The sequence below is a fragment of the Lagopus muta genome, chromosome 1 (genome assembly GCF_023343835.1).
Source record: "Lagopus muta isolate bLagMut1 chromosome 1, bLagMut1 primary, whole genome shotgun sequence".
In the NCBI taxonomy this organism is placed as follows: domain Eukaryota; kingdom Metazoa; phylum Chordata; class Aves; order Galliformes; family Phasianidae; genus Lagopus; species Lagopus muta.
In genome coordinates, this window is record NC_064433.1 from 132,011,747 (window position 1) to 132,032,550 (window position 20,804).

Here is a 20,804-nt window from a genome sequence, read left to right on the forward strand (position 1 = left end):
AGGGGAAACAACAGGGTTATCTGGGAAAAATCTGTATTTTCAGGGCACTTTCGAGTTGCTACTTCTTATAAAGAACACTTCCCAAAATAAAAATCTGCATGAATATACTAACTACTAAAAAACATCCTCATTGCCTATGATCAGAAAGCACACCTTGATAATTCACTGTGGGAAGTGCAGAGAAAAGAAGTTAGGCATCACCTGTAAAGATAGTTCACAGGCAAGTAAATTCTGGATCTCCTTTTATTGCAAGAAAGAGGGGTAACAACTCACATGAAAAAACAAAACAACAAAAAAAATTCTAAGTGCTCTCTACAGTGACCTGAAAGGAGGTTGTAGTGAGGTGGGGGATTGACCACTTTTCCCAGGTAACAGCAACAGGATGAGAGGGAATGGCCTCATGTTGTATCAGGGGAGGCTCAGGTTGGATATTGTAAAATCTTTCTTCCCAGGAAGAGCAGCAGTGGCACAGGCAGCCCAGGGAGGTGGTGCAGTCACCATCCCTGGAGGTGTTCAAGAACCGTGTGGATGTGGCACTGAGGGATGTGGGCAGTGGGCATGGTGGGGGTGGGCTGACAGTTGGACTGAGTGATCTGAGAGGTCTTTTCTGATCCTAACGATTCAGTGATCCTATAAAAGTTCAACTCTCCTTTGTTCCAGTTAATGTTCCAATTGGCCAAAGGATTCAAAAGCTGCTGAGAAAAAACAAAAACAAAACAAACAACCACCAAAAAAAAACCCAAAACAAAACAAACCAACAAAGAAGCCATACCCAGAGACAGAGATAGGCATAAAACAAGAATTAAGTCCAGGAGTTCCCCAAGTATACCACAAATATTACCTGTATTTGCTAGGCAAATGATGTCCTAATGGCATTCATACACACCACTGAATTTGTAAAAGCCTTGCACAGTGTCCCAATAAGTTAAAATAAAACACAGCCATTTAATTTATTATAACTAGCAGAGCAAGAGCCTCCTTCCCAACGCAGCATACTCTGCCCACTCTGCCTGCACTGGAACGAATTCCTTCAGTCTCAGGAGCCCAGAGAACTCAACTCAGAAAGCCATTAGAAAAAAAAAAAAAAAGATGCTGTTAGTGGAGATTCATGCAGCACTTCCCACCTGGCCATTTTTAAACAATTGATACATGAAGTAATTTACCCGAGACAATAAAACCAGATACATTTGTATCAGTAACTTATGCTTTCAGTGGAAAACAATTCTACTTTCATCTTTATTAGAATTAAACTTTTAAGGCCTGAATTCACTATACATCATTCACACTGTTACATTTTAGATCCGCAGAGAGGTAATTGATCAGCTCATTAGCTCCAAAATGTGTTTAACAATACATTTTGCTAAGCTCCCATATTAAGAAAAACAGAGAAACCTGGAGCTGTTAACATCTTTTTATCGTTTGTTAAGAACTAACAAGTTAGGGCACTGTAACCATTGCTTTTTCTCAAAATAATAATAATAATCATCCCACCTTTGGAGATTTGCCACCTGGGACTGTTCTCTTCTCATGATGCTCAGTGAGTGATCCTCTCTCATTTCAGTGAGACTGTTGGGATCTTTCTGAAACCACATCCAAGCTACAACAGGGCTTCCTTTCTGCAGATGGCAGCCCATGTCAGCTGGGCACAGCTTTCCTTTTTCACAAGTCCAAGATGCTTCCTTGTGCTGATAGAGAAGCTATGGAAAACATGCTGGGGCTGCACTGAAAAGCAGATTCCATAGCACTGACAGCCAGCAGCGTTTCCAGCCAGCAACGTTACACTGATCTGAAAAGTAATCCTTTAGGATCAGGATTTTAGAGCACAGGTTGCATGCTCACTTTGGACAGATCGATGGCTGCAGTCTGGGCTTGTGGTCTCTCTCCCATGAACTGCAGGATGAGGCAGCAGCACGCTGATGCTTATTGCTGGTGAGCTCAAACATGGGACAACTCCTTATTGGGCAGAATGCAAGCACAGGCAATTATTATGGCTGCATTCATTCAGTTCTGGTTTGCTGTTTTTTTGACACACAAAACACGTACAGAAATGTAAGTGAAATTCACACTCCTGGCAAGCTGCCACCTCACCTGTTGGTAACACAAATGTTGGACTTTTAAAACTCCAGGCACCATGGCAGTGAATGAAAACAGAAGGATCCAAATACTGCCTACTTCAGCAATAGGGGAATAGATTTTCAGAGGGAAACAAACGTTCTGTTCTGCACGGTACAGAACTCTGAGCAAGGCAGGATATAAGAAAAAGGAAGACCATTAATCCAAGTAACTTTAGCAGCTCTTCCATATGTCAACCTGCTTTTGTGGCTTCTTTATTGATCTTGACTGTTAGAAGACAAAACAAAATGTGTGGCATCTTTGATTTCTGTATGTGCTCCCACAAATACAACTAATTCTTTATTTTAAATTAATTTTCCTTAAGGTTCCCCTAACGGCTTCATATTTCTATGCATATTCTCCTATGCTCCATTTGATTCTGGTGTTCTCAGATAACTTACATAGCCAGGAGTTAAATAATACCTTGAAAATCAAAGGTAGAATGATGATGCTCAATAGACCAGTAGTAAGTACAGTAAACACTTGACAAAAGTACAAAGATAACTGGGCTTTAGAACCAGCCCCTTTCTGAACAGTTCTAAAGCTTCTGTCTAATTAGGTTCACTTTGTGACAAACAAAAATGGGATTAGATCAGCATTTCTATTATTATAGCAGCCACATGACAGAAACTAGATGATTTTACTTGTAAAGCATTCAATCAGTCTTTAGTCCTGTACTGGCCTCTAATTTTCAAAGCTCATGGGAGACTGCATGCCCTTCTCATGAGCATGAATCATCGAGCTCACAAACATGTCAGCATTAACCTGCAATGAAATTGCCATCTTTATAAATACTTCACAACATTTTTAAATTGCATTCTGCCTGGGAGAAGGAGAAGGAAGACTATTGTCCATTTGTTTTTCCCTTTTTTTTTCTTTTCCCCTGCAAGGAAGGGAGAGAAGTGAAATCCTGTGTTTTAGATAACTGACTTCATTCCTAACAGACTGCAGTGTCACATATTGAAAATACAGTCAGTAAGCAACAACTTTAAGCCCCTAACTCTTCATATGACACATGTTTCATGGAAGAACGGAGCAACATCAAAAAGCTAGAAAACAAAAGGTCATTCTCATCTCTGTCAGTGTTGCAGCTGGTATTCACACAGGTTTCAATTAAGACACTTCTCCAGAGCTTCTCCCAAACATCACTTAAACAAGAAATCTGGCTCCTGATACCCAAAGAGTTTAAAGTCGCCTTCAAACCGAGCATAGAGGCGTCTTATGTCTCTCTTGCTGATTCCTGAAAAGTACCTCTCTACTTTTGTTTTGTTGTACACTGTTATGCCTGGCGGAATCGTGGGGTACGATACCAGACGGTCTATGCCGGCTGCTTTCAAAATGTAGGGAGCATCGTCCTCCAGGGTTTCATGGTGTCCAATCACACTGTACGTGATTTCGCAGGGGGCACAGAGTTCCACATAGGTTACCCAGTGAATAATGTGATCACCAAACTGGACATCCAGCCATCGGTGATTGGGGTCACCCAGATAGCGAACAAAATCCTCAAACTGCAGCCCTTTGGTCTCCAGGCGATTTCTTCTGTACTTACGAATGATGCTGGGAGCAATTTCGTGTCGGTACCAAGGCTCAAAGCGAGGATTGTGCACAAACTTGTCTTTAAATGCAGAAATGAGTCTTTCAAATGGATCTCTAACAATAAAAAACTTGAAGTATAAATTCAGTCTAAACAGAAGAAGGAAAAAAAATAAGATTGAGTAATTATGAAAATATAAGCAGCACCTAGCAAAGTCTTACAAACTGTATGGAAACTGACTGCAGAGAGAGCAATATAAATCTTATGCTACTTCCATAATCTATCAGTACTATCATCAGTAGGGCTTGAAATACAATGTCTGTATTTTTCACTATAAGTTTTTGCATACAGTACAAAATGTCAGTAGAGCTTCCTCATCCTCCACATTCTATTACAGCTGGAGAAGCTTAGTTTATCACAATCCAAATAAACAGGAGACCAAATCCTCTATGATGCTGAAAACTCTGAATTCAAGATATTTTTAATGTTATGAGGGTAAGCTCAAAATAAAATACACAATCACACAGAAAAAGTAACTCAGTGCAGCTAAATACAAAGAGGGTTGCAATTTTCAATGTCAGGTAGTTAGACAAATCATTGCTTCAGCACCAAGTGTTTCAGCTGAATGTCTGCTCTCCAGTCTGCTCACCCCACTCCTGACTCCAAGCCCCTGCCACGTCCCCAGGAAGCCATTCATCTCTTACCGCTTTTTAATTTCAGAGTCACTGAAGGAGGACAGACGTGGAAGGCCATTTTTCTCATGATCATGTACAATGCTTTCGGGGATCTCGTCTATGGAAGAATATGCTCCTACAAAAATTGAAAAGAGAGCAAGAGGATTTTTCAAGAGGGGGGAAAAAAAAAAAGCAAAACTGAGCATGCTTTTGGCTGACAGCTTTTTAGTTTATCTTCCAATTTCCCCTGTTTTCAGTGTTTATGGTTACAATGTTTGATGCTGTCAAACGACAAAAGATTCTGACTATAAAGCTGAACGGAAGCTGTAAAGCTCATAGAACAGCCTAGGTTGAAAAGGACCACAATGATCATGTGGTTTCAACCCCCAGCTATGTGCAGGGTCGCCAACCACCAGACCAGGCTGCCCAGAGCCACATCCAGCCTGGCCTTGAATGCCTTCAGGGATGGGGCATCCACAGCCTCCTTGGGCAACCTGTTCCAGTGTGTCACCATCCTCTGTGAAAAACTTCCTCCTAATATCTAACCTGAACCTCCCCTGCCTCACTTTAAGACCCTTCTCCCTTGTCCTATCATTATCCACCCTCGTAAACAGCCTTCCCCTTCCTGCTAATATGTTCCCTTGAAGTACTGGAAGGCCACAAGGAGGTCTCCCTGGAGTCTTCTCTTCTCCAAGCTAAACAAGCTCAGTTCTCATGGCTAACTAACACCAAAATCCAAGGCCATGAGGCTTAGAAGAATTTCATCAGCAATTATGCTTAAGCCCATAACTTCCCATTTCAGTGTCCCCACTGTCTTTTCCTCTGCCCACACATACAAATGGGGGAAGACTTTGAGAATTAATTCCAGAGAAGGAATCAGCATCTTTTCCGAGTTTCCACCACCAGCAAAAAATAAATGCTGTGGGCTGCTTTTGGAACTGTGCCAACGCAAAAGCATTTTGCTCTCAGGATCCATAACATTCCTTTAATGACTACACTATGCTCAAACAAAAATTCCAATCATACAATATCACACAGATTGAAAAGCACTAAAATTAACAACAAAAAAGCTTCAGATATTCTTCCCCCCCCCCCCCCCCCCCCCCTCCAAGGATGTAAACTGACAAGAAAAATTGTCACTAAGTTCTCATGCATTCTTTTTAAGAATCCAATCCTGGAAGTTTTTATGACCTTGAAAAACATCTCATGCGACCCCTTGGGCCTCAGGAGTAAGCCTTCACACAAAGCATCATTTCAGAAAGCCAACACACACTGAGAACAGGCTGATGCAAAGCAAGCTGTTTAGTTGAAAGTCTCTGTGGCATTCTCTGTTCCAATATTTCTACCACAAAAGTAATGTAGATAATTAACGTTTCAATAAAAACCTTAGGAGCAGTCAGAATTGTGATGAATAATGCACGCAACTCAGATTCTCAGTTTTATCATTTTCTATGTGTGGGGAAATACTTTATTAATTTTAGTTTTCTAATTACACTTTTTGGCACTCTAGGGGAACTCCACGTGCACAGTAGATGTCAGATTAGATAACCTCAGAAACTGAAAGCTTTTATTGCACCTTAGCTCTGGATGAATACAAGCAGTATCAGAATTTGTTTCCCAGCAGTGCCACAGCTGTTTCTCCACCCTGAACCTACACATACCACTTTCAGAAGCAGAGTATTCCCCTCTAAGTATCAGTTCCATTTGTGGAAACTACCCAAAGAGACAAAAGTTACAACAGTGAAAGAGATGGTCTTCATCAGCACATACTCACATACTGGCAGCACAAGACAGAAGAGACCAATATTTATTCAGACACAATTCTCTATCATTATCCAGCATGCCAGAACTTGGAATCTCAAAGAAAAAGGTTCTCTGCTAGTAAGACATCAGTTATCCTCCACCGAACAACAAAAAACCCTGCCAGTCCTGAGCGATTCTTTGCATGTTCTCTGTTAAAATCAGGCAAAGGAAGGTAGTTCTAATGCACTCATGTAGTTTCATACTCAGTATTTTTTTCCAATGCAGTTTACATAGGCATTTAAGAAACAAGTGTGTACCTCCGTGCGCGCCTATCTTCTCTGGATTTTAAGCTCTGATCCATAGATCAAGACTGAAACTAATATACAAGTCTTTGGAGACATACTCCTTAGAACAAAAGTTTTGCTGAGGGACACAGCTCCTTTGTCAACTTGTAACTGTTTCCTTATTGGTATGCGAACTATTTCATGCAAGGTCGAGAGAACACGAACAGAAGAGCTGGCTGTTCTGAGGGTTCTCATAACAAGAAATATAGGTTTATTGTATTCAGGTATCACCTATACCTTGATGAACCATGTTGCCTGTAAAGCCACCAAAGGGCTCCAATTGACCTGGCTATACATAGGAAAGATACAGTCCTGGTACAAGATGATGTCTTAAGTTAAACAAAGGTGTGTTATATTAAATACAATCAAGCTAAGCATGTGTGCACCCAGTGGTGCAGTGGGAAACTCTGAAGAAACTGCTTATTTGTATTGGCATACCATGCTACTGAAGGAGTGTTCTAGGTCCAAGTAGACAGACCAAGCCTCATAGTTTGTTACTCAAACACCAGTCCTTTTACTCCTTCTTTTAGTCTTTTATAACACACTTGTGTTGAATAAATTCTACTCTGAAGTGCCTCAGAATCTCCTTAACTCATATGAGGCTTGGTGGTTACACGTACACATGATTTCACCACCACAGATCTACAGCAGATGCTGAATTTTAATAAGCTTTCCTCGTGCCTTAAAGAGTGAAGTTATAAGTTGGTGGGTTCAAGATTTTGTACAGTCATTTCTTAGGGAATTGTGGTACCTTGTAATTTACTTGTTTCAAACCCTTTAAATCAGTGCCACCCCTTCAAAGATAACAAACCTACCTACCACATGCATATGTGCACTATTATGACTCAAAGAATTCTTGAGTCAAACATTAACAGTACTTATTTTCACAGAAAGAACAGGTTTATTTTCTTTAAAAATAGATCTTCTGAAAGGATTAGAAGCAACTGTGACGAATGAGTAGCTGAAATTAAGTATCAGTGCACCGAAAGGCAGAAAGAATCCATTTTAGTCCTGTCCCAGTTGGACCAATTCTGCTCTTTCCTCCCCCTCAAAAAAACCCACACACCCACAACTGAGTAGATACCATTTAAAACGATCAAGACTTTTTTCCACTGAGTGTTGCCCACTTTTGGCGTCTGACAAAACAGGATCTTGTGCTTGTCACACACAAATATTCGGTCCAAGACGAATTTGGAAACCGCAGTGTGAGAGAGATTACTCAATGCAGTGTCTCTGCAGACATTCCGGAGAAGCTCAAGTCTTTCCATATGAACCAAGGGATGGTGTAGCAGATTTCCAGTGAAAGCTTTTCCAGTAGGCTTTATAAAATAGAGGGGAGAAAGAAAAAACAAAGTGCAAATGTTTAGTTTCAGATCAAATTCTAAACTGTAAAAGTCCTCAAACTGTGCATGATAATGATCCTTATGCTCATGATAACACTACTAAACATAAACTGAAGAAGTAACAGTTTCCTTCCTGCACTGCTGCTGTATGTGTTGTACATGGCATTCCTCTTATCCAAAAACTGATGACCTGTTTAACTTTTGTGAGGCTAAGAATTATAGAATCATAGAATCACCAAGGTTGGAAAAGACCTAAAAAATCATCCAGTCCAACCATTCACCTATTCCCAATAGCTCCCACTAAACCATGTCCCTCAACAAAACACCCAGCCTTTCCTTCAACACCCCCAGGCTTGGTGACTCCACCACCTCCCTGGGCAGTCCATTCCAGAGGAGAGAGCCCTGACTACAACCACATCCCTCTGCCTCATGGTTAATTGGGAGAGAGAAAGAACAAGATTGCCTGATACACAGATGACAAGTATTTTAATTTTCTGTTGAAGAGTCCTCCTTCCACTAAGTGTGATTTACACACCTGGATCTGGGAAGGAAAGAGATAACACTGTTCACAGCAAAACAGATTTTACACTGCCAATTCTTTGTTAATAGCAAAGAAAAATTCATCTATAGTTTTGGCACAGCACATTATGGTGTCAAACTTTTCTTTAGCTTCACAACTTCCTTATTTTAACGCTGTTACCTTTTGCAGCAAGCACAAGGTTAGAAAGCCACGCTGCAAAGTGAAGTACATCATTCTTATTTCCACTGCTAACTCTCAGGCTTTCACTCTGGAGGGACTTCATTATTACTCAAGTAAATATAAGAAGCTGAATTTGACCAGGTCCAACGCCACCAAGCATTGTCATCTGTTTCTTTATTCAGATGGTACTTTACACAGTGCCCAAGCAACATATGAGAAAGGGATGGTTTTACATTTTGTCCCAATTATTCATTCCCTGCTCAAGATGCAATTTGGATGGCCTGACAGATTGCTTATCAAAACAATTCCTTTTGCATGCAACCAAGATTAATATTATTGTTCTGTGGTTCACGTTGTCACAAAGTCAAGAGGGAATAGTTTTAGATCAAGAACTTTATTATCCTCTTCCATACAAGTAAAGAAAGATATTAAGACTTGCTACTGCCAGACTTCCACTGAACGAAGCCCTTCTCCCAAGTACAGTGAAGATAACTTAAATTTTATTTATTTTTTTTTAACATAAGGAAAACAAAGTGCCATGCTTATACAGATATCCACATTCCATACTGCTTTAAAGAAATACTCTAAATATTAGGTGACTGATTTATCCAATGGCAAAAAATTGGCCCTAGCTCTCCATGCAAACAGTCTTAAGTTCACATTTGCATTTGGAATTCTCAGTTTCCTTGAGAATTAGCAAGGGATTTGCTAAGAACTGCATCTGTTCTGCTTTATTTCTGAAAGTACAGAACTGTGCACTTGGATCAACTTGTATTGAATACTACTGTGTTTGTGTTTCACTTTGGACAAATTCTGCAATGTAAAGCACAAAGAGCACAGAAGATGAAGAAAAAAAATGGAATCTGATAAAAAAGAATAAGAAAGACCAGGCAAAGAACCAAGAGGAATGAAAACAGACAAGACTCAGGCTTGACCTCGAGAACCATGAAGCTGATGATTATAACAAGACATCTAAGACACTGTAACAAGTAACCCAAAATGGGGCCATTACATAAGAAAGGCAAGCAAAAACTGATTGACCTGACTTGATAAAAGTGGTAGTGCAACTATATTCTCCTAGAAGTGGAAATGCATTAATTTGGACAGATAGAAGGTTACTGTAACAAAGCAGCTTTGGGAAGCTGAAAGAAATTCTGTTGGCTCAATGAAAAATTAAAGTCCGAATAATGATTCCTGTCTAGCAGTTCCTTTAACCACAGGAAACCCTTACATAGTCTCTCTTTTCTCCCACTCTTTAATACATATAAACTCTTATCTCAATGGTACGCACCTGGAATTCTTTAGTCCAATGTTTTTCCTCTGGCACACGTGCCTCCTCCACTTTTGTCACAGCTGTCAGTATTAATGGCTCTTGTTTGGCACCATAGCCTGGAGAAGGAAAAAAGATAGGAGCATTATGGAGGATGGGGGGAAAGCAACAATTTCTGCTTTACAGCCAACACAATGGAAAAACATTTTCTGCAATAAGCAGGCAAAACATTACGATTTGTTTCCAGATGGGAAAGTACTAGAGAAGACATGAGAGGCTATGAATATTTTAAAGAACATACTCTATGGGAATTTTGGATGTAATTTTAATTTAGTTTTCTCAAAGAAACATGACCATTATCTTTCTTGAGGGGGCTTTCAAAAACAAACTGCATACAAAGAAACACAGAAATTGAAAATCCAAATGTCAGGAAAAATAATAATGTTTGCACAGGTTTTAAGATCTAATAATGTATGATATTGGAATTTTCTTTAGTTGAAGAACAACTGGATGCATACGACAGTACAATACTTTTATTTTTTCAATAAACTTCCTGGAAAGTGTAATTTTGCAGGCTTCTGCCCTTCCCACATCCATATTAATAGGTAAGTTTCACCTACTGTAAACTCTTAGACATTAGCAAAAAAATAAAAAGAAAGCATTGTTAAGGAGCACCTTTATTTTCTTAGCAGCAGATCTAATCAGCACTAAAGAATACAAGATCCCTTTATTATTTATTACTGGAACGATGGCTTTTCCTTAGAGACTTCCACAAAGAGAAAAACAAATTCAGTGAATACATTCATTCTTTTTAATTATTTTAGAGCAGCTAATAATCCCAAACGAAATTAAAGTATGTAAGGGAAAAACCTCCTGCATCTTTTTGCAATTTGCATGCTACAGGGAAACTGAAAAATAACACAGTTCTGTAGTTTTACGTGATGCAGGAAGAAAAAAAAAATTGAAGTCTTCCTTAACCTCAAAGGGAAAAGAACAGGATTTCTCCCTCAAAATTTCTTTCTATCCATACTGAATTATTTTCCCCTTCATATAGTTCATTCTTTTATGAATAGTCTTTCTTCATCTGCAACCACAATTGTTTATGGTTTTATGCTCAAGAAGACATCAACTGCCTATGCCCCCCCCCTTTCAAGGTAGCACTCCACTGTGCCCATGCTGGATTTAAACAAAAGGAACAGATGGAAAAGCAACTTGAAACTGAAAGGAATGCAACATCCCTAAGTGCCACAACTACGCGTCTCCTGAACGGCTCCAGGGACACGGCTGCACCACCTCCCTGGGCAGCCCATTCCAACACATTACCACTCTTTCTGAAAAGAAAGTATTCCTAATATCTAACCTGAACCTCCCCTGACACATCTGGGTTTTTTTTCTTTTTTTGCTTGTTTTTTTAAGTATTATTTTTTTAATTTAATAAGAGTTCCTCCAGAATTAGCCATCATGCTTACTTGGGCTTTCTCCTGGTATATTCACATTGCTTCCCTTCATCAGTCCCAATATAAACACTGCAAACTCCAACACCTACATACTCATGGCTTTGTAAGACTGAAGCTTAAAAAATTATGGAGCTCCTGCTCAGAGATCCTCCTATCCAAATAAGAAAGAGGATTCAGCACAGAGGAAAAAAAAGACAAAAAATGGTAAGGCAAGATAATGAAAAGCAAATAAATGCAGAGGGTGTGCTCTGCTTATTTATTATTTTAAGTACATTTTAGTTCCTCTGACAACTTCTGGTGGAAATAACCACTCACATAATACTTAAGCTCAGAAACAAGAGTTGGCATAGCATAAAATACTGGAACATTTAACTACCTTACATAAGGCTGGCACATCTGCAGATATACCAAGGCTCAAAAACAGCTAAAACTGAGGAGATCTACAAAGTTAGTCTATAGCTTTCACCTTTAAGACTTAAAAGGTACACCTAGCATATTTATCTGCTATCAAGTCAACAATACAAATAGCACTAGTGATCCCAGTGCTTCAGAAGTTACATATTTTTTGCATATTTTAGGCAGGTGCACAAGTACAGATGTCTTAGAACTGTAGGTTGTGTCATAAGCTCTCTGTAGGACGATTTTTTTTTTTTCCTAACACCAGCTCTTCGTTAGACTTTCTTTAGAAAACTCTAACATGCTGTGTGGTGTCATCAAATGGCTTAAATTCCCCATCAGTCTAACACCATCCGGGCTACTTATGCTAAGCAAAAGCCTATCAGCTCTTTGTCAGTCAAACGGCAGAGGATAAAGCTGAATGCAAGAAGCAGGGCAGAGGTGGCTAGGCTAAGTGTGCTGTGAAAGAAAACAAGCTTTGCATGAAATCAAGCCATACGCAATGCTGCTACAGTTACAAGAGGACAGAAACGAGTATTGCGGGAGCTTTATTTTGGTCATTTTTAAACAGGTAGCTTTGTACACACTATTCTGTACACAAATTCTCCTCTTCGGAGATGAAGACACTCAAGCTGAGTACATCTGAAAAAGCAGACCTCACAAGACAAAACTGCAAAACATGTTTTCCTCTGTTCCTGAGCACTAAGGAAAAAGAAAAAAGGATCCGATACAAAGTTTGCAGACTTCTACCAAGACAAGCAGGAATTGAACATCAGCACTGACATTTCTACAGATTTATTTGTGCTGTTCTCAGACCTACTGAAAAAGAGTGGTAACGTGCTGAGAAGCATTTTGCACAGGAAGTGCATTTATGTGAATGACTATACCATCTCCTCTTTCCCAGCAAACATTGAACTTACCATCTGGATCTTTAAAAGTCAATGTGATAAACTTGCTGGCAACCATGAACATGAATATCACCCAAAAGCATGCAGCTAGAAGCAGCCACTGGTGGTGCATGTTGTCAGACATGAGCCATATAAAGTTGTTGCTTCCTGTTTGAAAGGGGAAAGAAAGGCACATGAATGCTTTTTGTTCCAGTTTAGAAAAATGCTCTCCATAACCAAACTCTAGTTAAGTATATCACAGAATCACCAAGCTTGGAAATGACCTCCAAGTCTAGTCCAACTGTCCACCTACCACCAGAATTTCCCACTGAACCACGTCCCTCAGTACAACACCTAAATCTTTCCTTAACACTTCCAGGGACAGTGACCCCACCACCCTCCTGGGCAGCCCATCCCAGCACCTCATCACTTTTTCAGAGAAGAAATTTCTTCTAATGTCCAGCCTGAACCTCCCCTGGTGCAACTTGAGGCCATTCCCTCTCATCCTATCACTAGTTACACAGGAGAAGAGGCCAACCCCCACCACACCACAACCTCCCTTTAGGAAATTGTAGAGAGAGATAAGGCCTCCCCTTCTCTTCTCCAGACTGAACAATCCCAGTTCCCCCAGCTGCTCCCCGTAAGACTTGTGCTCCAGACCCCTCACAGCTCTGTTGCCCTTCTCTGAACACACCCCAGGTAAGCGTGTCCAGAAAGTACATCATATATACAACAAAAGAAAAGCAGCAGACTCCTCTCCTTCTATTTGCTGGTAGTTTTTTTGTTTTTTTTTTTTTCTTTTCTTTTTTCTGTTCTTTCAACTGAAACAACTGCTTAGCCAATATGAGCACCTGCTGCTATCAGCGAGATATTTCTTTCCTCATTCACCCCACCTTGGTCTGACTGCTCACAGATTGCTCTGGGTTAGAAGGGGCTTCAAAAGCCCATCCAGTTCCAAACCCCTGCTGTGAGTTAGGCTGCCACCCCCCCCGATTAGGCTGCCCAGGGTCAAAGCAGCAAACCTCCAATTTTTTTTTGAGGGTAGTTCTTTTCCCCCATTTAAATTTCTGAGGCGGATGATCACAGCACAAGAAGGTAAAATGAGGAAAGCTCCACTCCTCAGGGTGGCCAGCCAGCAGATCAACGTTAACAGTATTCATAACTGTCCTGTGTCAACTCAGGACACAAGACATTCCTCTCCTGCCCAGCCTACAAAAACCACGGGCAAGATGCTACTGAGCCAACACACTAAGCTTAACCCAAAGCTGTATTTCAAGGCAGTAATGTTCCTTTTCATTTTGTTACTTTTGTTGCCAGTAAAGCATCAACTGGAAAGTTTTGATTTCCATGATGTTAATTATTACCCACACAGCCAGCAGGAGGAGTTTCCTCACAGCAGTAAGTGAACTCTTCCTTTGGAGAACATTTATAATGCAACTTCAGAACTCCTCACCAAATAGGATTTAAATCAAATACTTTATGCAGTGAGATTCTCACAACAGTCTTGGGAGATTTGTACAGATGCAAAAAAAAACAAAAACAAAAAAGCACCTGCATGGAGTGCCATCACATTTCTGCACAGCCACTTGAATGAACTGTCAGAGAGGAGAGGCCCTCATTCCCAGCTTATAAAATCATGCTAGTTATTGCTTCTGAGCAAATTTTGCATTATTTTTTTTGGCTGCATACCAGTGTTTTGCCTTTTCATACCCACTGAAGCTTCTGACATTCTTCCAACACATCCGTCTGCCACACCCTTACTCCTGCTACAGGTGCTGACTGCTTTTCCAACTAGCTTCTGCCTTCCAGCAATGCAAATGATTCTAAGAGTTCTCACTGGAGCCGATAGAAGTGAAATGTCTCCAGGGTACACCAAACGCATGTGCAGACAAGGCAAGCAGCTGAAAACAGACGGAGGAATCTCACCATACCATTACAATAATGCCAAATTTCTCCAAACGATCAGCTCCCAAAGGTGCTTGTTTTGAAGTATGCTACAGCATCAGCTATCTTCTGTTCAAGACACCAGAACTCACCACATTTGCTTTTAGACAAGCTGGCACTTCAAAGACATGAAAAATGGTCTGGGATGGATCATCCCATCTAACCCATGACACCTGCTCTACATAAAGCCAAGAGAAACAGACCTCTGACAGTCAGAGTATCCCTGCTAGGCCAACCGTTTTCATAACGATGATGGATACACGTCATTCAGTAAGGAATGTGGATCCCTGTTGCTTTCAGTAATTTATGTACTGCAGTTCCATGAAGTTGTGTTGAATGTCACGGGGAGAGCAGCTCCGATGCACTCCAACTTGGAAAACAACAGCAGTCAGTACCCACAGGGCCTGCAGCCAAATCCTCTGCTCTATGGGTAGGCCAGCAATGGGACGGGATCACAGTCACATCCATAACAATCACCATTATTACCCCTCAATACATTGAAGCTGAAAAGAAAACACTAAGTGCACAAAGCAAACCTACAACCAGATTCCCTGATGGAATTGTGTTGTCAGAGGATTTATCAAAATGTACTTACAATGGCTGGCACGATTACTCACTTCCAGCACCTAAACAAAACTGCATCTACTCTAAGAAGCAGAACTACTCAAAATGATACACAGAAGTAAATCATTATTCTCACTTAAATGAGGTGACCATCAACATTTTTAAAAGAAGGTGTTTATGTTGCTCCCCTTTCTCTAGCTTTTTCTTTCCTAACAGAGATATTTTTCATCATTTTCACATACAGTAATCACACTTCCTGTCTATCTCTGATCATACTGCAATTTGTCTTTCCTGCTACTTATTTTCTAGTGAACACACGTACATACATATTAGCTCCTGAATCTCCCTTTTAAATGTTTCCTTTAACTTCTAAATGCACATTTTACTTCTTGCATAAAATATTCTTTCCTTACAAGTAGAAAAACCAAGAACATCACTGAAGGCTCAGTTCATCCTGTCATAACATAACACAAAGGGATTTTTCAAATTGCTCCTTTTCCCTCTTATTACAATTCTGTGTTCTTTAGGGGCACAGGAGCCAAAAAAAAAAGGAAAAAAAAAGGTAAAACAAAAACCACCAACCTTGTCTCCATGCATTCCTCTGTTCTTTCATCTCTGGCTATCTGCCCTGAATCCAAATTGGCACACAGCCCCCAGAGCAGTCAGGTGCCAGTTTTCCCAAAGCATGTACAGAAGCACAACGGGGAACATATACACAATCATGAACCAAAGAACAAGACTCAGTAAGTGAGCTGATCTGTCTGTGAGGAACATCCTATTGGGAAAAAAACACTAGGACTTTGGGGAAAATTCCTGTGAATGACAGAACAGAGTGCAGAATGACAGCTCAAGGCATCAAGGTCGGAAAAGACCTCATCTAGTCCAACCATCAACCTATCACCACCATACCCACTAAGCCATGTCCCTCAGTATCACATCTACTTAAAAATTTATCCTGAACAGGAAGTTTTGTCCTATTCTCTTGTTATGCTACTTTAGCCATTCCCTCCTGCTCTCCAGAAGGTGGTCTTCCATCTACTTCTAAAGAGCTTTTTAGGTATGAGTATGAATGACAATCATCGAAGCAAGCCAGGCCCTGGTAGCCATAGAGCTGGCAGACACGATCCACCAATGCTGAGAGCTGGCAGCCATCCCCAGAAACCAAAGACATGCCCTGGGAATGAATAGGGCTATGCAGAACATGATGGAAGGAGACTTGAAGATTTAAACAGTATTAAAACTTAAAACATAGGCCCCTGCTTGGCAGCTTATGGTGCCTGGGCAGGGGCCACTGTCCCTGGTGGGACAGTGCACAGTAAATGACAGCAGTACACTAGGAGCCTCCAACCATCAACCTACTTGCCTATCACCAGCATGTGACTAATGACATAACTCGAAGTGCACAACAAAGAACTAAAAGCAGTAAGATGAGATATCCAATTCATTTCCATCAAAGCCTCCCTTCTCCTCAGATAAAGTTAACAGATCTGGACAATTTCTTATACTTAAAAAAAAAAAAAAAAAAAAAAAAAAAGCAAGCCAAAATCTTTCACAGGCTCACTTCTTAAAATTGAATGATGATGCTAAATGCCATAAAGCACGTTACAACAGGTATTTCTGAAAGCTGATTCTGAAGGCTTTTCAGCACCTTGACAGCATTCACAGGCTTGTCACCTGCTCTCAAAAACGGTCAGCTTTCACCGAGCACGTGTAGCTCACCTGTCAGCAGGAAGGAAGGCAGAGAACTAGTTCAGCATCCCAGCACAGCCGCATCACCATCCTGGGCCATAGGCAGGCTTGGTGTGAAGGGGCTTGGCAGACAGCAGCCACGCTGGGAAGCATTGCAAGGCATTCAGCTCAGCATTGAGAGGCAGCCTCCCAGACAGACACTGGGGCCACACAGGGCCCTGAACGCTCTCTGCAGCGTGGCAGCAGCTGTTATCCCAGCATCAGGGCTTCCCCAGCCGGCTAGATGCTGAGATGCTCGTTGCCTCAGGGGAGGGATAAGAGCAGGGTGAGCCTGCATCAGGAACATGGGACACTACTGCGGTGTGACAGATATGGGCTGCGTCAAGCAAAGCCTATCCACAGCCCAAAAGCCAGATCCGGGTGCAGGCAGGCGATGGAGCTTGGCTAACCAGAAGCAAACTTTTCCCGGTTAAGGAGGAGAAAATCTTCCCTGCCAGAGCCATAAGCAAAGCTTCTCTCTCCGTGCAGGGCACCCGCCAGCTCTGCCCCACCGCTGACAGCCCGGCCTGCCATCACCGCACCCGGGCCTCGGCCGCCCGCTCCGCGACCACTCGCGAAAAGTAACCTCCTGCGGGGGACACAGCCTCGTCCCCGCGGCGGCTCTAGGCACGGCGACCCGCCTCCCACCGCGGCTCCCGGCCTGCTCCCGCTGCGGGCTGCCGGGCCTCCAGCTGAACACCCCCTCCTCCCCCTTCCCCAGGCTCGGAAAGCGCGAGGCGGAAGCGCCGCCGACTTACCGGCCCTACGGCGCCGATTCCCGCAGCCCCGGCCCCCGCGGCGGGGCGCCGCTCCGGCCCGGGCCCGCCTTACGCGGCGGGGCGGCGCTCCGGCCGCGGCTGCCGCATCTCCCCGCCCGGTTGCGGGCGGCGGCGACGCCTCCCCCCTCAGCCCCGATTGCCGCCGCTGCTGCTGCCGCCGCCGCCGCCGCCCAACCCCGCCGCCGCCTCCATTTCCTCCCGCCGCGGGTAGGCCCCGGCCTCGGCGGCGCCCCCAGCCCCGCCGCTGGGAGGAAGAAGGTGGAGGCAGCCGTGGGGACGGAACGCCCCGCTCCGAGCAGACTCAGCGTCCCTGCCGGCCGCCAGCCCTGGGGCGGAGGCAGGAGGGAGGGAAAAGATGCTCGCCTCGCCTCGCCTCGCCCCGCCCTACCCCGCCTCACCTCGCTCCGGCGGGAGCGGGATGCCCTACCCCGCGGGTCTCGGCCCCAGAGAGTCCTCTTCCCGCAGGTACGGGGCCCGCCGCAGCCCTCGGCCCCTTCTCTGTGGGAAGATAAGCCAATGCTCGGATCGGCTGTCGGATAGGCGTACATTGACTGATCAATTCCTCTGAAAATGTCGTGGATAGTTTCCTAATGCTGCCCTAATAGTATTTCCCAAGCCCTGCAGAAGTGAAGCTCCTGGTGTGGAAGCCCCTGTAGGAGACACTGACAGTGGGGCAAAGCCTTGCCATTTGAAGTCCTGCTGAATGCTGAAGACGTATCTTGAAACATGAAATTGTGTGATAGAACACGTAGGAGAGGCTTTATTGCCTGGCTCCAAAAGCTGTGCCCCTATTGCTTGACCCAGCTGTGTTCTCTGTGTCTGGTCATGGGAATCACAGAATCATTAAGGCTGGAAAAAAAACCCTCAAAGATCATCTAGTAGAACCATCACCCCCATGCCCACTGACCACATCCCTCAGTGCCACATCCCACGTTTCCTGAACACCTCCAGGGATGGTGACTGCACCACCTCCCTGGGCAGCCACTGCCTCACTGCTCCTTCTTAGAAGGAATTTTTCCTAATATCCAGCCTGAACCTCCCCTGGTGCAACTTGTGGACACTGCATCTTGTCCTGTCACTTTTGCATTGAGAAGAGGCACAAATGTGAATGTCCATACTGCTCAGCACTGGCTTACTTTGCAGTAGACATTTGTAGTTTGTGCTACGTACCATTTCACCCTGCATTTCTTATGAAATCTTGTGGGTAAATATATGAAAATATGAAAATTGCTTTTTTTTTTTTTTTTTTAATTGTGTGAATAAGTAAATACATAAATAACACCTGTTCCCTCGAAACTGATTTATAGTGGAAGATTTTTTTCTTACCTTAAATCCTACAAAGTCTATGAAGAGCTTGCCAACAGCACAAGATCAGGGCCAACAGCTTGAGAATGGACAAGCTCGGTAGAGCCAGAACTGTAGTAGATGTTTCTATCTGTGTTCAGCTATCAATTAGTGAAAGAAAGAAAAAAAATCCAATGACAGAAGAGTTTGAAATGCTTTCACAAATCAATAAAAATTAAAACAACAAAAACAATACTATACTGGAGCCTGGCCAAGAAAGCCCAGGGAAGCCTAGGGATGGTCTTCATATGAATGCTGTGGCAGCCTCCAGAGCAGGCCAGGCCAACACAAATGCATTACCAGCAATGCCTTAGGATGAAGTCTTAGTCGATGGGTTGGGTTGGGTTGAATCTCAAAGATGATCTAGTTCCAGCCCCAAAGCCACAGGCAGGGTTGCCAGCCACTCGATCAGGCTGCCCAGAGCCCCATCCAACCTGGCCTTGAAGAACTCATGGGATAGAGCATCTACAACTTCTCTGTGGTGATGGTGTGGTGATATCCTCGTCCCTCCCTTCTGCCTGTGAAATAGAAATTGCGAGAGTTACCTTGCTCATAAGGCACATCAGAAGTCTGAATTCATTCACCAGTTTGAGATTTGCGTAGGCTGACCACTTTGGAAGTTGCTTCTTTCTTCAGTCTTGAGGGTGACGACTAAGGTGCAGCCATGCACAGATTATTAATAAGCAGTCTTCAACTGTGGAACCAATTTCTGACAGATTACCAGACTCAACCCAAGCATTTTAACCTTTCAAGTATGTTGTTACTGACATGTATAATAATTAGACCTGTATAAATTGAACATGTTTTTTTCCAAACTTAAGCACAGTTAATAAGCTTTGTTTTCAGTAATTGGACCCAAAAATATCTGATGGAGTTAAATAATGTGTTACATAGGAAACTGTAAAGTTGGATTATGAAATTGCTAGCTAGGGTTGACAGGGTTCTTGCTATTAGGAATGTTAAACTGTAGCGGGGTTCAGAGATTTAAATTGGCAGCAAAATCAATGGTTGTGTTTGTTGGTTTATAGAATCAGAGAATCAGAATTGTTTGAGTTGGAAGGGACCTTTAAAGGTTATCTAGTCCAATTCCCTTGCAATAAACAGAGACGTCAACAGTTGGATCAGATTGCTCAGAGCTCTGTCCAGCCTGACTTTGGATGTCACCAGGGATGGGGCATCCACCACCTCTCTGAGCAACCTGTGCCAGTGCCTCACCACCCTCACTGCAAGAAACTTCCTCCTTACAGCCAATCTAAATCTCACTTTTTTTAGTTTGAAACTATTTCCCCCTTGTCCCATCACATCAGACCCTGCTGAAGAGTCTGACCCTTCTTTCTTATAGCCCTCTTTGAGGTACTGCAGATACTGCTGAACCTGAATACATCCACATTTTCTTTGACTTTCCAAGCTCAAGGTATTCAGCAAAAGCATAGCTTCTGCGTACTGTTAAACTCATGAGATGTTTGTTTGTTGTTTGTTGTTGTTGCTGTTTGGTGTTATTTCAGGTTTCAACCCAATGCCAATTATTTGGATTAGTCTCGGTAGCTCTTTCAGTTAAGCTCTGCCTCCATAAAAGCTCACCCTAAGACAGGACACTTGTCCCAGATAAAATACTGAGGAAGCACAAATCTGATTGAAATCAGCAGGAACAGATGCTTTTCCTAGTGCAGTGTCATTACTGGCAAGGTCACTGTTCTGCCTTGTGGCTGTGTTTCCAAGGCATGGCTGATCACACTTTGTAACCACTCTGACATGGTGTGCTGGTGTGTAATATATTTATTAGGGTTTGATCTCCATCACTACTTTCTCTCTCTTTCTGGAACTTTAGCAAGCTGCTTGAAATGTGGATCTGACTGACGAAAGGTAGAAAAGATAGAACACATTGTGGCCTCTGCAGCCACAAAAAAATCAGACTGAAGAATAAGCAGCCCTAAGAGGAGTCTCATACAGTTGCAGGATTCACTGGTGCGATCTAAACAGTAATT

General features: G+C 42.7%; 2 protein-coding genes across 4 annotated transcripts in view; one reads left to right on the forward strand and one right to left on the reverse strand.

Annotated features, from left to right (window-relative positions):
- Nucleotides 1–20,804, forward strand: part of RPL31 (ribosomal protein L31) — a 288,373-nt gene that overhangs the window by 21,492 nt on the left and 246,077 nt on the right. The window lies entirely within an intron of this gene.
- CHST10 (carbohydrate sulfotransferase 10) lies at nucleotides 497–17,565 on the reverse strand. 2 transcript variants are annotated; one of them, XM_048961857.1, is made up of 7 exons: nucleotides 17,455–17,523; nucleotides 16,688–16,799; nucleotides 12,494–12,628; nucleotides 9,742–9,839; nucleotides 7,492–7,726; nucleotides 4,351–4,456; nucleotides 497–3,795 (listed from the first exon to the last, which is right to left on the reverse strand). In XM_048961857.1, the coding sequence occupies exons 3-7, from the start codon at nucleotides 12,603–12,605 to the stop codon at nucleotides 3,258–3,260; spliced, it is 1,089 nt and encodes a 362-aa protein (XP_048817814.1). In that variant the 5' UTR covers nucleotides 12,606–12,628; nucleotides 16,688–16,799; nucleotides 17,455–17,523; the 3' UTR covers nucleotides 497–3,257. The 2 variants fall into 2 exon arrangements, with proteins under 2 accessions (XP_048817814.1, XP_048817818.1); XM_048961861.1 differs by lacking the exon at nucleotides 16,688–16,799 and having other exon boundaries at nucleotides 17,455–17,565.